The sequence below is a fragment of the Eptesicus fuscus genome, chromosome 21, assembly GCF_027574615.1.
Source record: "Eptesicus fuscus isolate TK198812 chromosome 21, DD_ASM_mEF_20220401, whole genome shotgun sequence".
Lineage (NCBI taxonomy): Eukaryota > Metazoa > Chordata > Mammalia > Chiroptera > Vespertilionidae > Eptesicus > Eptesicus fuscus.
In genome coordinates this window covers 37,580,654-37,594,436 of record NC_072493.1, presented here as the reverse complement: position 1 = coordinate 37,594,436, position 13,783 = coordinate 37,580,654, and the positions used below count along the sequence as shown (strand labels likewise).

The window sequence follows — 13,783 nt, the reverse complement described above, 5'->3', positions numbered from 1 at the left end:
AAAGCTGGCTGAGTGGAAGACTGAGAACTAAGAACAGAAAGGAGCACAATCGCTGAAAAGCTGAGAAAACAACTCCGAGACCATGTGGATTCCTGCAACAGAGAGGAATTGACGGGAGTGCTCCAGCCATGAAATCAGAAGAGAAACAGTCCAGAGACGGAAGACGCTGACCATGCCTTGCCATACTAGCAGTCAGCAGATGTGCGTCACTGCAGATTGCCCAGGACCAAACCAGAGAGGGTCGGACCTGCATTACCACCATTTGTCCACCATCCAGAACTGAAATATCATTGCTGTTATGAACACATAAACAACTGTTGGACATAGAAACTGGGACTCAAAAGAACTGTTGGCCCAAAAAGAAACTCACTACAGACTGATTCATTTGCCTCTTAGCATAACTATTATTGCTTGTCTCATTTTTGGTTCCTATAAGTGTATTCCTAGTATCACATGAGCTCACTCATCTAGGGGAAAAGATGAACAACATAGACTGAAGAACAAGAACAGCATTGATCAGACTGTCAGACCTCAGAGGGAAAATAGGGGAGGGTGGGGACAAGGGAGATAGATCAACCAAAGGACTTGTGTGTTTGCGTATGAGCCTAACCAGTGATCACAGACAACAGGGGGAGGGGGACATGCGTGTGGGGGGGGGTTGGGAAGGGAATGGGGGGGGGGTTGATGACAAATATGTGATACCTTAATCAATAAAGTAATTAAAAAAAAAAGAAATGGCAAAAAAAAAAAAATGATAGGACAAAAGAAAGGATCAATTAGGAGGATACTCCGTTGTTTTTAATCAGCACGAAATAGCTTTGGTTATTTTAAGCAGTAAAGGCTGCTGATTATTGAAAAGAGAACGGCTAGTTCACAAACCAATGGGAAGTCAGACTACAAATATGAGTGGGGGAAAAAAGAGGCAGTGCCAGGAAGATGCAGCCAAAACAATCATGACTCCCCATGACTCCACTATCCCAGTGCAAGTGTGCAGGGTGGCTGTTGCTTCCATTGCCACCCTACACACACACACACACACACACACACACACACACACACACACACCGGGGGCCCGGAACACCGTTGCCATAAGACCCAGGAGCTATTTACCTGGGGGGTGGAGGGCGGGCAGATTTCTTGAGTTCCTTGGAGCAGGAAAGATAATCATGGCCCCCCCAAGCCCCCCCCCCCACACACACACACACACACACTCACACTCCTGTGGGCTGCTCTGGGGATGGGATAATAAATCTCCCCCTGCTTCCCCTGTGCTGCTGGAGATGAATAAGTGAGATGTCCTGGTGGAGATATTTGGGGCCTCCATGCTTTACCTCCTTTTCTATGGCCTCTAGTTAGATCTGCCCCACTTTCAAACCTGCTGTGGCCTCCTCTCCCCGAAACCAGGCTCCCCACCCCACCCCACCCCACCCCTCCTGCCCCTTTTCCACGCTGCCTCAACCTTAAGCAGGCCTCCCCCTGCTTAAATGCCACCCAGAGCTCCCCACCGCCTCAGGATAAAGCCTCAGGGCCAGGCCAGCCAGGTGGGGCCCCTGAACTTCCCAGACGCATCTCTACCTTCCCCAGAGGCAGGCACTCGGGCCAGGAAACCACAGCTCTCACCTGCCCTCCGTTTTGCCCCTGTCGCTTCCTCAGCCAGGACAACCTCCTGCCCAATCAGTTTTGTTACAAACAGAAACAACCGGCCAAAATGGCGTCACTGCTGCCACCTTACTTGCTCTCTGCCTGCAGGGGAGACTGCTCCACAGAGGCTGTGTGTGTGCAGTGACCCGAGGCTTAAGCAAACATGGCCTGGTGCTTCGGTAAATGTTTACTTTAGCCTCCGCGGGTGACTGGCTGGCAGAGGGGAGAGGCCCAAGGACCTTTGTCCCTGACAGTTGACACCACAGGGAGCAGCTGGAGCAATTGGAGCTGGGGGGCGGGGGGGGGGGGGGGGGGGGAGGGGAGGATGGGGGGGGGGGGAAGGCCAGGGAGCCTGGGCCCCTCCCCTCCCTGTGGTGACCTCTTCTGCTCTCAGGAGAGGTGAGGTGCTGAGCTCAGAGGCTGCAGGAAACAAATAAATAGCAGTGTTTGCAGCTTCCTCAACGTTAGTAATATCCTAGCATCATACACACACACACACACACACACACACACACACTCACACACACACACACACTCACAAACACTCACACTCACACGATGCAAATATATACCCTCAACTATGGCACCCACAGCCCACCTCTGGCTTAGGAACATCACATCAGACATAACAGGGTCCTTCTCCCACATGTCCCCTCTGCTGTCAGCTTCCAACTCACAGAGGAGGCCCAGGAGCTGGGCCTGAGTCAGTGTCTGCAGGGAGGACAACACCCTGGCCCCTGTCAGCTCTCTGCTGCCCCACCCACAAGAGCTCAGGGGCTGGGGCGTCAGAGGGAGACCCCCACTGACCCAGAGGCATGCGGGTGGGACCAAGGTCACACCAGGCCCTCCCCACACCACAGGTCTTCGGCATGTGGTTTGTATTAGGTGCCCGTCTACTGCAGCACAAAGCTAGCTGACCTGCCGGCAGTCAGTCACAAGGAAAAGGGAGAGGGGGGGAACCAGAGACCATTTGGGGTAGTGGAGTCAAGCAGACTCACATTCAAATGCTTCCTCTGCCCCTTGATAGCTGTGCACCTTGAGCAGGTCACTCCCCCTCTCTGAGCTCAGTTTCCGAATCTGTAAAGTGGGCGTGATGATAACACCTCACGCCACGAGGACTACCTTACATAATGCGTGGTGTTATATTGTAAATCAGAAGATGCCTTAGTCAACAAGCCACATTTATTTGGAGTCCTGGGCGATAGCGCTAGCGGGCCCAGAGGAAAATCTTGCTTCTCAAATTCTAGGGCCAATATGGTGGGAGTCTCCCTTATTTATGTTTTTTTTCAGCTCTATGTTTTCCAAATTTGGAATGAGACTTCCGGGCCTTCTGAGAAAAAGTCCTGTGTGCTGGGACAGGCCTGAGACCATATCTCAAGGCCTGGCCTGGCGCCGGCACTGACAACTCTGTCTGGGGCACAGCGTATGCAAGCATAATGTTTACAGAAGTCAGAAGAGCAGCGTTAAATTTTAAACAGCAGTTTTTACCCAAGATGGAGGTCACTGTGCTTCAATAGAACACCTAGCCCGGGTCTCATCTCACTGTAAACCAGGCTTCCTCGGCCTTGATGCTACGTCACTTTGGGTCACTTTGGGCCAGATTGCTCTTTGCTGTGGGGACTGTCCTATGCATTGTAGGGTGCTCAGCAGCATCCTTGGCCTCTGCCCCCTGGATGCCAATGGTACCTCATCTCCAAGTTGTGACGACAAAAGTGGTCAGAGAAGGTCCCTGGGCACAGACCTGAAGGGACCGAGGGATCAAGGAGCCAGGGGAGAGCTGGGCAGGAGTGTCCCTGCAGAGTGCCCCCTGGGCACACATTTGATGTGTTCAAACACAGAGGGAGGGCAGCGCAGGAGATGGTCTTTGCAGGCGCAGGGAGGACCTTCCATCCTCTGGAAGGTGTGGACAGAGGAAGAGGTGGTCTCATACAACCCCCCCCACCACCACCACAGGTTGTCTGTGGAGTCTCAGATTTGTTCCAGAAAAGCAGGCTCCACTGTTCCTGGACTCAGGACTACAATCCGTCCAGGCCCTGCACCTGAGGGTCCGAGGGGAGGGTCAGGTGAGGTCCCTGTGGGCGCCCAGCAGGAACCACAGGTGCCTACAGCGCCTGGTCACCCTCGCCATGAGATGCTGCTGCATGTGGCGACAGGCGGGTGCTCTCACGCACCGCTCGTGGGACAGTCCCCGCAGAGTGGGATCCACGATTGCAGTCCCCCGCTGTGTGCCGCCAGGAACCCCTGCGCACGGAGTGCCGGGAGGCACGCACACACGCAGCCCTGCGGTTCACAACAGCAAAATGGGGCCACCCGCGTGTCTGCAGAGAGAAGCCGGGCTCATTCCTCCAACGGCGCACAACGCAGAAAACACATCCACTTCTGTGCCGGGGGCTTAGCGAGTCCCACGCCCCGATGTGAGTAGGAGACGCGGGTCATGGGGCACATACAAATGATGCCATTGAACAGCGGCCCAAAACGGGCAAAGCCAGCTGTAGCTACATGGGTCCAGGCCATAGAGTCGAAAGGAAAGCAAGGGAGGTGTTAACAGAACATTCAATAAGGCGCCATAGAATCTGCCTTTTTTTTTTTTTTTTTAAGTGAAAATAGTTGATTCCTTTTGCTTCTAGACAGAATCCAAACTCCCCAACAAGTTGCATGAGGCTCCATATGGCCTGACTCCTGCTGATGCCTCCAGGTTCATGGGTGAACACAGCTCCCGATGTGTACACTCTAAGAGCACCCAACCCTACTCTTCCGGGCTCTCCCCTTTATACAAGCTTCTTCCTCTGCCTGCAATTCTCCCTCACAACACTCCCTATCCCTCCATGGAAAGTCCTTCTTAGCCCTATAGGGGCTCACCCTGAACCTACAAAGTGCCAGGTGCCATTCCTGGGCTCCTACAGCTCCCTAGGATCCCCGTTCTGGCTATGACCCCTCTGCCTGGGTCCCCCTCCGCCCTGGAGCCTGCTGGGATCCACCTCAGAGCCCACATGGTGCCACCCTTATGCCTTCTGGAAGCCAGCCTCAATGGCCACTTGGGTCTACTCTCAGAGCCCTCTTGACACCAGCGGTGCTCTACTACTGCTCTCCTGGTTTCAAGTTCAGTGTCAACTTATTTTCAGTCCTACTGTCTACCTGGACACAAGCTCAATGCCAACGTGATGGCCCTCTGTCCCAGGGCTACCTGATGCCAATAGCAGAACCTGCCAAGGCCGATGCCAATCTCAGCACCCACCTGCTGCTACACTTGGTCTCCCCTTGGCCCCCAGGGTGGGCGAGGCCAGTCAGTGGAGAAAGCAGGAGAGAGGAATCCAAGCCCAGCTTCATCACTTTTTCCCTGTGACCTCCGGCAAGTGGCTTTATGGAGTCTTGGTTTTACCTGCAAAGTAAGAACGATACTGACCCAGCCCGTTCTTATAAGGATTCCATAAGACCTGCATTCAGACCCAATCTCCACAGTTAGTGCTCACCAAGGGGAGACTGTCCTTATTACTAAGAAAGAATGCCAGTGAGGAAAGGACAGCAGAGTCACTCATGCTTTCTCTACTCCCCCCTCAGCATCTCAGGGCCCACCTCGGTCCCCAGCACTGACGCTTACCCAAATCTCTCCTCTTATGGTTCTCTCTGCCCTCAAATATAACCTTTCCACAGGTGGCAAACCCAATCCCAGAAAGAGGGAATGAAAGTAGAGAGCAGGAGAGACATATGTGCCCCCTGCCCACTCTGTTCTCTGCCCTCATCTTGCCCTCTATAAAATGGGGAAGCATTAATAAATAATAATTATAATAATAATATCAATAGAAATCATGCAATCAACTTGGTGGGTTTCCCCTGGGCAGGGAGTCACTGTGGCTCTCTGTAAATAACCTTCAGACATGTGGGGTTTTTTGGTACCGTATTGCAGTTGTCAACATTTCCCAAGTCCTGGCCCATCCCTCTGCCAACTGAGACCATGAGTTACTCTTCTCCAGTTCTGTGGAAATTTCCACTGAAATGTGGTTCTGGTTGTCTCTCCCTTCCCCAACTAGAGAAGGGCAGTTCTGTGGCATGCCATCTTGACTCCGCTTTGAGGTTCCAATGAGGATTCTGGGCATCAAGAAGCGGTATTATGTCCAAAACAAAAGCAGGTCAGCATCTGGGTCAGGAGCGGACTCCAGGACCCAGCTGGACTCCTCAAATATTTCTTCCCCCAGGAAGCCCACATCCACTGCTGGGGTGCTTCTCCCCTCCAGACCTTCAAATCCATCCTCTGGAATCGCCAACCTGAGACCGTTCAACCTACATCCCTCCTCAGCAGAAGATCCCCAAATCCACAGCCTCTTAGTCTGTCTTATTCCAATACCCTTAACTATTTTATTCTTCTCTCCCAAGACCCCAAACTCCACAACTTTGGTGTTCTTTCTCACTCTGAGGCTCAAATCCCAAACTCAGGGGCTCACACATGCAAATATTCCAGAATCTTCAGCTCTGAAATGTGTCTACTATCCCCCAGCCCCCAAGTCCACAGTCCTGGGCTGGCCCCTCAGGAGAAGCCACAAATTCAGACTTGTTAATCTGCCCTGGAGTCCCTTCCTCCTCCCTTGCTGGCTGCACCCCAAGCTAGGCGGGAACGTGGCGGGGAGGGGGGGGGGGGGGGGTTGGGGGGGTGTAACTGGGAGGTGAAATGAGACAGTTGTATAATCAGGACCCAAGGCCGCCCTTCTCTCCCAGGTAGTATAAAGACAAGCCACCCCAGCCATCACCATGTGACTCTCCCTCAGCGCCGTCATGCTGGCCTCGGGGCTGCTGCTGGCGGCTTTGCTGTCCTGCCTGACAATCATGGTCTTGATGTCTGTCTGGCGGCAAAGGAAGCTCTCGGGAAAGATGCCTCCTGGTCCCCCAGCACTGCCCTTCATCGGGAACTACTTGCAGCTGAACACAGAGCAGATGTACAGCTCCCTCATGAAGGTGTCACGAGGCAGAGAAATGGGGGGTCCGGTGGGGGTGGGGGCCTGCCCAGTCTGGCTGAGACTTTGTGGCAGGGGATTGGCAAGGTTGGACTGAAATCTTAGGACGGAGGATTTTTTTTTTAAAATATATGTTTCTATTGATTCCAGAGAGAGAGGAAGGGAGAGGGAGAAAGAGAGAGAAACATCATTGGAGTCCAAAACCTGGGCCTGTGCCCTGACCTGGAATCAGGGAATCAAGCTGGTGACCCCTGGGTGCACAGGACGAGGCTCAAGCAACCGAGCCTCACCAGCCAGGGCGAGAGGGGGGAGTTCTGAAGGTTTAGTACTGGGGTTCTAGCCAGGAAAGACCAGATCTTGGGATGTCCAGTTCCTTGACTGTCAGAATTTGGGCAAAATGTATCCCAGCCTGTGAGGACTGGGGACAGAGTCAGTTCAGAGATGGGGCTGCTCCCTCTCACCACTCCCTCGGCTCCCCATCAGCTCAGCGAGCGCTACGGTCCAGTGTTCACCGTCCACCTGGGCACTCGGAGGGTCGTGGTGCTGTGTGGACAGGAGGCTGTAAAGGAGGCTCTGGTGGACCAGGCTGAGGAATTCAGTGGGCGAGGCGAGCAGGCCACCTTTGACTGGCTCTTCAAAGGCTATGGTGAGGGGGACTCTGGGTGGGGGGATGTGGCCCAGCAGACTTGATGGCCTCAGTTTCCCAGCATTCTCCTCCCAACTTACCTACCCACTCAAGGCTGTGGCCAAGCCCTTCCTCTGGTCCCCTCTGTCCCCGTTCCTGTGTATGCCTGTGTCCTCTCTAACTTGTCTTAGAGTTTCTGCGTCTCCCCACTTCTCTCTGCCCTATCTCCCAGCTCTCTCTCACTAGGTATCTCTTCTTTCTCTGCATCTCTTAGAAGCTGTTGGGGTTTTTGCGTTGGAACCCTGGTCCTCTGTCTCCATGTGTCATTTTGTCTTTTTGTCCTTCTCAGCTTCTGTGCCTCCCGTGTTTCTCTCTCCCTCTCCTTGCCTCTCTTTTTCCTTTGTCTTAGAATCTCACATTATTTCTGCTTCAAAATCCCCATGCCTCTGCCTCCTGGTAAAAGCCTCTTCTCTCTTCCAGACCCTCTCTGTTTCTCTGTATATATTTTTCTCTCTTTTCTAGCTCAGTCTTAGAATCCTTCTCAATTTTTACCCCCACCTCCCAGATCTCCACACATCTCACTCCCCCTCCTTCCCTCCTGCCTCTTTCTCTTCATGTGAGTGTCTCTGCATCTCTCTGCATCTCTCTGTTTCTCTGTACATCCGTGTTGCCCCTTTCTTTCTTTAAAAAAAAAAAATTATTGATTTTATACAGAGAGGAAGAGAGAGGGATAAAGAGTTAGAAACATCAATGAGAAACATCGATCAGCTGCCTCCTGCACGCCCCCTACTGGGGATGTGCCTGCAACCAAGGTACACGCCCTTGACTGGAATCGAACCTGGGACCCTTGAGTCCTCAGGCCGAGCCAAACCGGTTAGGGCCCTTGTTGGCCCTTTCCTTCTTCCAAGTTGGTCTCTTTCTCCTTCTGTATTTCTCGGACTGAGTCTCTCTCTCTCTCTCTCTCTCTCTCCCCCTCCCTCCCTCTCTCTCTGTCTCTCTGTCTCTCTCTCTCTGTCTCTCCCACCTCCCCTACTCCTTCTGACCCCGCCCCTCTCTGGCCACTCCCCACTCCTACATCCCCCCCTCCCCCCCAGGCGTGGCCTTCAGCAACGGGGAGCGCGCCAAGCAGCTCCGGCGCTTCTCCATCTGCACGCTGCGGGACTTCGGCGTGGGCAAGCGGGGCATCGAGGAGCGCATCCAGGAGGAGGCGGGCTTCCTCCTCCAGGCCTTTCGGGGGACGCGCGGTGAGCCTGGCACCCCAGGGAGCAGAGGAAGAGAACGGGCGTCTGGCCTGGGAGGGAAACCAGGTTGGGGGAAGGCGTTCCTCGAATCTCAGACTGGCATCCGACCGCCAAGTTGACTCTCCCTCTCCCCCCTCCCAGGTGCCTTCATCGATCCCACCTTCTTCCTGAGCCGAACTGTCTCCAATGTCATCAGCTCCATTGTCTTCGGGGACCGCTTTGACTATGAGGACAGAGAGTTCCTTTCACTGCTGCGCATGATGCTGGGAAGCTTCCAGTTCACAGCCACATCTACGGGGCAGGTAACTGACCCCAACCTGGCTCTGCTGTGGCCCTTGCACAACCAGCCACCGCCTGTTTACAGGGACACAGGTGCCCCAGCCCCTATCCTCCTCCAGACCAGGGCCCCCTCAAAACCAGCCGTCTCCCTTGGACAACTGAACAGTTGATCAGGAACTCAGGACAGGTGCCCACTACCCAGTCTCCAATACCTGGAATCTCAGCTGATAGGCCCCTTACCACAAAAGAAAGGGAAGGAAGGACATCTGGGTGTGTGTCTCAATCCACCTCATGTACTATTCAATCCTTGGACAGGAGCCCGCACGCTGATCTCGCATGAAAACTTAGACATCTGCTTCCATCCAGCCCCGTCTAAACACCTAGACCCCCGGACAGGCCCCGCTCCCTTCAGGTGACGCCCACCGACAGCTGTCCTTCCCTTCCCGCCCCCTCAGCTCTATGAGATGTTCTCCTCGGTGATGAAACACCTGCCGGGGCCACAGCAACAGGCATTTAAGGAGCTCCAGGGGCTGGAGGACTTTATAGCCAAGAAGGTGGAGCAGAACCAACGTACCCTGGATCCCAACTCCCCGCGGGACTTTATCGACTCCTTCCTCATCCGCATGCAGGAGGTACCTGCCAGCAGCCAGTGCAAAGAAGACCAAAGCCTAGCAGAGGAAAATCAGGCGGGGGCAGGGGGGCCGGGGAGAACAGAGGTTCGTTCAGATGACCCCCCCTCCCATCATAACCCTCAGGACCCCAATTATAATTCACTGTTCTCTCCACTGAGCCTTCACCCATGGGCAGGACTTGTGTGTGCAAATCATCATAATAAGCACATCTATGCCACTACCGTGCACCAGGCACTATTTTAAGAACTTGACGGCATTCACCTATTTAACACTCACACCAGCTCTTGGAGAAGGTTCTACTGTGACTCCAATGTTACAAATGAGGAAACTGAGGCTCAGAGAATATGAATTCCATGGAGCTTACACTGTCCTGAGGTCATGCAACGAGGGAGCAGTGGAATCTAGCTCCAACTCTGGTCTCTCAGACTCCAAGGCTGGTGCTTTCAGCCACCATGCTCTTACCTTTCATTCCTTGGTTGTCAGGTACACCTGTGTGGACAGGTGACCTGGCTTTACTATGTGGCATTGGAGGGTCCCCCCTCCTAACTGGATGGGCTTTATGGAGTCTGAAGTTCAAGGTGAAAGGATCAGGGAGTGGATTCTCCATGGTAAGCTTCAAGATTTTCAGTGAAGGAATAGGATGCTGTTGCTTAAAATGCAGTCTGTGTCTCAGAAAATGTCTCTCTTCAACTCTCTCTGATGCCTTCTATCATGGTCTCTCCCTCCCTGTCTCTATTCCTTCATTTCTAAGTATTTCTATAATTAAAAAGCAACAACGAAGTGGGTGATTAAAGAACAGATAGTCAGCTGGGTAAGGAGTGTGCGAAGAACATTTGGGTAGAGCCACCAGCCTGGGAAAAGGCCTGGCAGGACTAGGGTCCCTCTTCCCACCTTTGGCCCAGATGTATACGAAGTGGGTCCAGAGGGAAAACCCCAGAAGGGCCCTGAGAGCATGGGGGAGTGGGCTTGGCCTGAAGCCATCTCTCTCTGCAGGAGCAAAAGCACCCCCACACAGAGTTCCACTTGAAGAACCTGGTACTGACCACGCTGAACCTTTTCTTTGCGGGCACCGAGACGGTCAGCACGACCCTGCGTTACGGTTTCCTGCTGCTCATGAAGCACCCAGATGTGGAGGGTAAGGCTGGAGGGGGCAGGGAAGTGAGGGCCACAGACCCCCAAAATTCCTCTGAGCCCGCTGCAATGTGCCCACCTCTCTCACATTTCTGGACCCTCAGACACACCCTGCTCTCCAGAGACGGGGCGATGATACTCACTAATAGGACCAGGCACTTTTCATTCGCTGTTAACATATTGAAAATATCTGAACTGATTGGTAAATAGCTCCTCCAAGTGCCCACGACCTGCCCCTCCAGGCCACCGCCCAAGACTCCTCCCTCGCAGCTCCCCCCATGAGTCTGGCACAACCAGGTTAACAGGACCCTGTGCCAACGATGCTTATGACCAACCTCTCTTTCGAATGATCATATGAATGATCCAGTTGCACATATGGGAGCTACCATTCCTGCCCCAAGACCCCTAGATACCTAAACATATTCCCCCTTATCCCACAGCCAAGGTCCACGAGGAGATTGACCGGGTGGTTGGCAAAAACCGTCAGCCCAAGTTCGAAGACCGGGCCAAGATGCCCTACACAGAGGCGGTGATCCACGAGATCCAGAGATTCGGAGACATGATCCCCATGGGCGTGGCCCGCAGAGTCACCAAGGACACCAAGTTTCGGAACTTCCTCCTCCCTAAGGTGCTGTCCTTGCCCAGCCTAGAGGGACCTCCAACCTGCACTCTGTGATCCAGCACCCCATCCTCCTTAGAAGCTTCCCAGCCCTTGTCCCCCTCCCTCAACCACACACTTCCCCAATCACATGTCCCTTCAACCTTCCCACTCAGATATGGGTCCCTTTAACCCACCCATATCTCCCCAAGACCTCTTGCCTCAGGGAATATGAATCCCATGTCCCCCAAACGTCCTGCCTTGAGAGACATGAACTGCATGTCCCCCAAAGCTTCTACTTCAGGAGACACAACCCCATACTCCCCCAAATTCCTGTCTCAGGGACTTAAATGTCACATCCCTCAAAGCTCCTCCCTCAGACAGGACCCTGGCTCCCATTTCTCCTCACCTAGAGCACCCACATTCCCCCTCTAACCCCATATGCTCTCAGCATACCCGTTCCCCCTTCACCTTGTCCAACCCTTCCTCCTCCCCACCAGGGCACTGAAGTGTTTCCTATGCTGGGCTCCGTGCTAAGAGACCCCAAGTTCTTCTCCAACCCTGGAGATTTCAACCCCCAGCATTTCCTAGATGAGAAAGGGCAGTTCAAGAAGAATGATGCTTTTGTGCCATTCTCCATCGGTAAGAACCACTGTCTGTTGCCAAGCCACCCGTCACACCAACAGGGGCCTCCGTCATTCCAGCTCCCCTCTCTGAGACGTAGCCTAGTAGCTTTCTCCAGCTTGGAAGTCCCTCTTATCATCTACCCTGCAGCCAACCAACTGTAGCCCTCTTAACTAACACCTACCAAAACTCAGGCAAAAGGAAAGGGGTGATTGTACCTACTTCAGAGATGGGAAAATCAAGGCCCAGAGTGAGTCAGAGATTTGCCCAAGGTCACTTGAATTCTTCAGACTCCTAAGGAGATGATAGCACAGCAGCCATAGGTGTATGTTTAGGGGGAGGGTCGTCTAAAATTCCCATCGCTACAGCCTACTATAGCTCACTCCCATCCCATGTACAAGGGAAACTGAGGTTCAGACAGGATGAGTGGCTTCTCTGAAAGTGTCCAGGCCACAGTATTCCGTCCCCTCCTCCCCGGGGAGAATGCAGCTGGAGATGCAGAGAGGGAAGAGGTGGCAGTGAGAGTAGGCCTCACCTCCACCCTTCCCACCCTATCTTGTCAGGAAAGCGGTACTGCTTTGGAGAAGGCCTGGCTAGAATGGAGCTCTTTCTCTTGCTCACCACCATCCTGCAGAACTTCCGCTTCAAGTCCCCGCAGTCACCCAAGGATATCGACGTGTCCCCGAAACATGTGGGCTTTGCCACCATCCCACCAAACTACACCATGAGCTTCCTGCCACGCTGAGCTAGAGCTGCCACCAGGCAGGGCTAGTGGGAGGAGCAAATGGGAGGGTGGGGCCTGGAGAGGCGGTGCTAAGGATGGGGGTGAGGTGGAGGAAAAGAAGGTGCAAGGTGGATAGGAGAGTAAGAAGAAACAGAAGGTCTGTCTGTCCACCGTGTTAGAGATAGAACCTTCATTGGGGTGAGATAAAGTGAAACCTTACACTATACCGTGCATGATGATAATAATAATAGTAGTAGCAGCTATTATTTATTGAGCAAGTACTCTGTGTCAGCTCTGTGCTAAAAGCATTACACCCTCACCTCCCTTAATGCTCATAAACCTATGGGATGTGAACTGTGTTCATTCCTATTTTACAGGTAACACAGCTGAGGCTCAGAAAGTTTAAGTCTCTATCTGAGATCCCACAGAACACAATTAGTGCTCAGCAAGTACTCAAACACAGATCTGTGCAGGGATGGCTATATGTAGCCCACTGTCCTTGGGGTAGATTCTTAAAGATCACCCCTTTTAAGTAAAAAAATGACAACTTCGTATATCATTATACAATACTAGAGGCCTGGTGCACAAAATTCGTGCATGGGGGAGGGTCTCCTCAGCTCAGCGTGCACCCTTTCCAATCCAGGACCCCTCTGGGGATGTCCGACTGCCAGTTTCAGCCCGATCCCGGGGATTGAACCTAAACCAGCAGTTGGACATCCCTTTCATAATCCAGGGCCACTGGCTCCTAACTGTTCACCTGCCTGCCTGATCGTTCATAACTGCCCCCTATGCAGGCCTGCTCAGCCCCAACTGCCCTCCCTACCATCCTAGTCACCCCTGGCTGCCCCCCTGCCGGCCTGGTTGCCCCCAACTTTCCCCACCCCACTGGCTTGGTTGCCCCTTTCTGTCCCCCCTGCTAGCCTGGTCGCCCCCAACTGCCCACCCGCTGGCCTGGTCTCCCCTTACTGCCCCCCATGCTGGCCTGGTCATCCCAAACTGCCCCTCCACTGGCCTGTCCTCACTGTCCCCCTCTGCAAGCCTGGTTTGCCTCACACTGCCCCACTGATGCCAGCCTGGTCTCCCCCAAGTGCCCACCCCCCTTTGAGCCTGGTCGCCCCACGCAGCCTGCTGCTCAGTTGTTTGTTTGTCCCACTAACCCCCTGCTGGCCTAGTCACCCAACATAGCCTGTTTGGTCATCCGTTCAGTTGCGATGGTTGCTTGCACTTTTATATATATACTAGAGGCCTGGTGCACAAAATTCGTGCACTCAGGGGGTCCCTCAGCCCAGCCTGTGCCCTCTCGCAGTCTGGGAGCCCTCAGGGGATGTCTAACTGCCAAGGT

General features: G+C 53.6%; 1 protein-coding gene across 1 annotated transcript; it reads left to right on the top strand.

The window, feature by feature from the left end:
- The first annotated feature begins 6,396 nt into the window (after window positions 1–6,396).
- LOC129147823 (cytochrome P450 2A13) lies at window positions 6,397–12,654 on the top strand. Its single transcript, XM_054711344.1, has 9 exons — window positions 6,397–6,588; window positions 7,071–7,233; window positions 8,307–8,456; window positions 8,595–8,755; window positions 9,188–9,364; window positions 10,358–10,499; window positions 10,936–11,123; window positions 11,594–11,735; window positions 12,281–12,654. Exons 1-9 carry the CDS (start codon window positions 6,409–6,411, stop codon window positions 12,460–12,462), a joined length of 1,485 nt encoding a protein of 494 aa, XP_054567319.1. The 5' UTR covers window positions 6,397–6,408; the 3' UTR covers window positions 12,463–12,654.
- Window positions 12,655–13,783: the final 1,129 nt, after the last annotated feature.

What these genes read in the sequence shown, in the direction of transcription:
- LOC129147823 (XM_054711344.1), top strand. Translation starts at nt 6,409, where the DNA reads ATGCTGGCCTCGGGGCTGCTGCTGGCGGCTTTGCTGTCCTGCCTGACA. An exon ending in CTGGCTCTTCAAAGGCTATG is followed by an intron (nt 7,234 to 8,306) that starts GTGAGGGGGACT and finishes CCTCCCCCCCAG; the next exon opens with GCGTGGCCTTCAGCAACGGG. An exon ending in GAAGCACCCAGATGTGGAGG is followed by an intron (nt 10,500 to 10,935) that starts GTAAGGCTGGAG and finishes CTTATCCCACAG; the next exon opens with CCAAGGTCCACGAGGAGATT.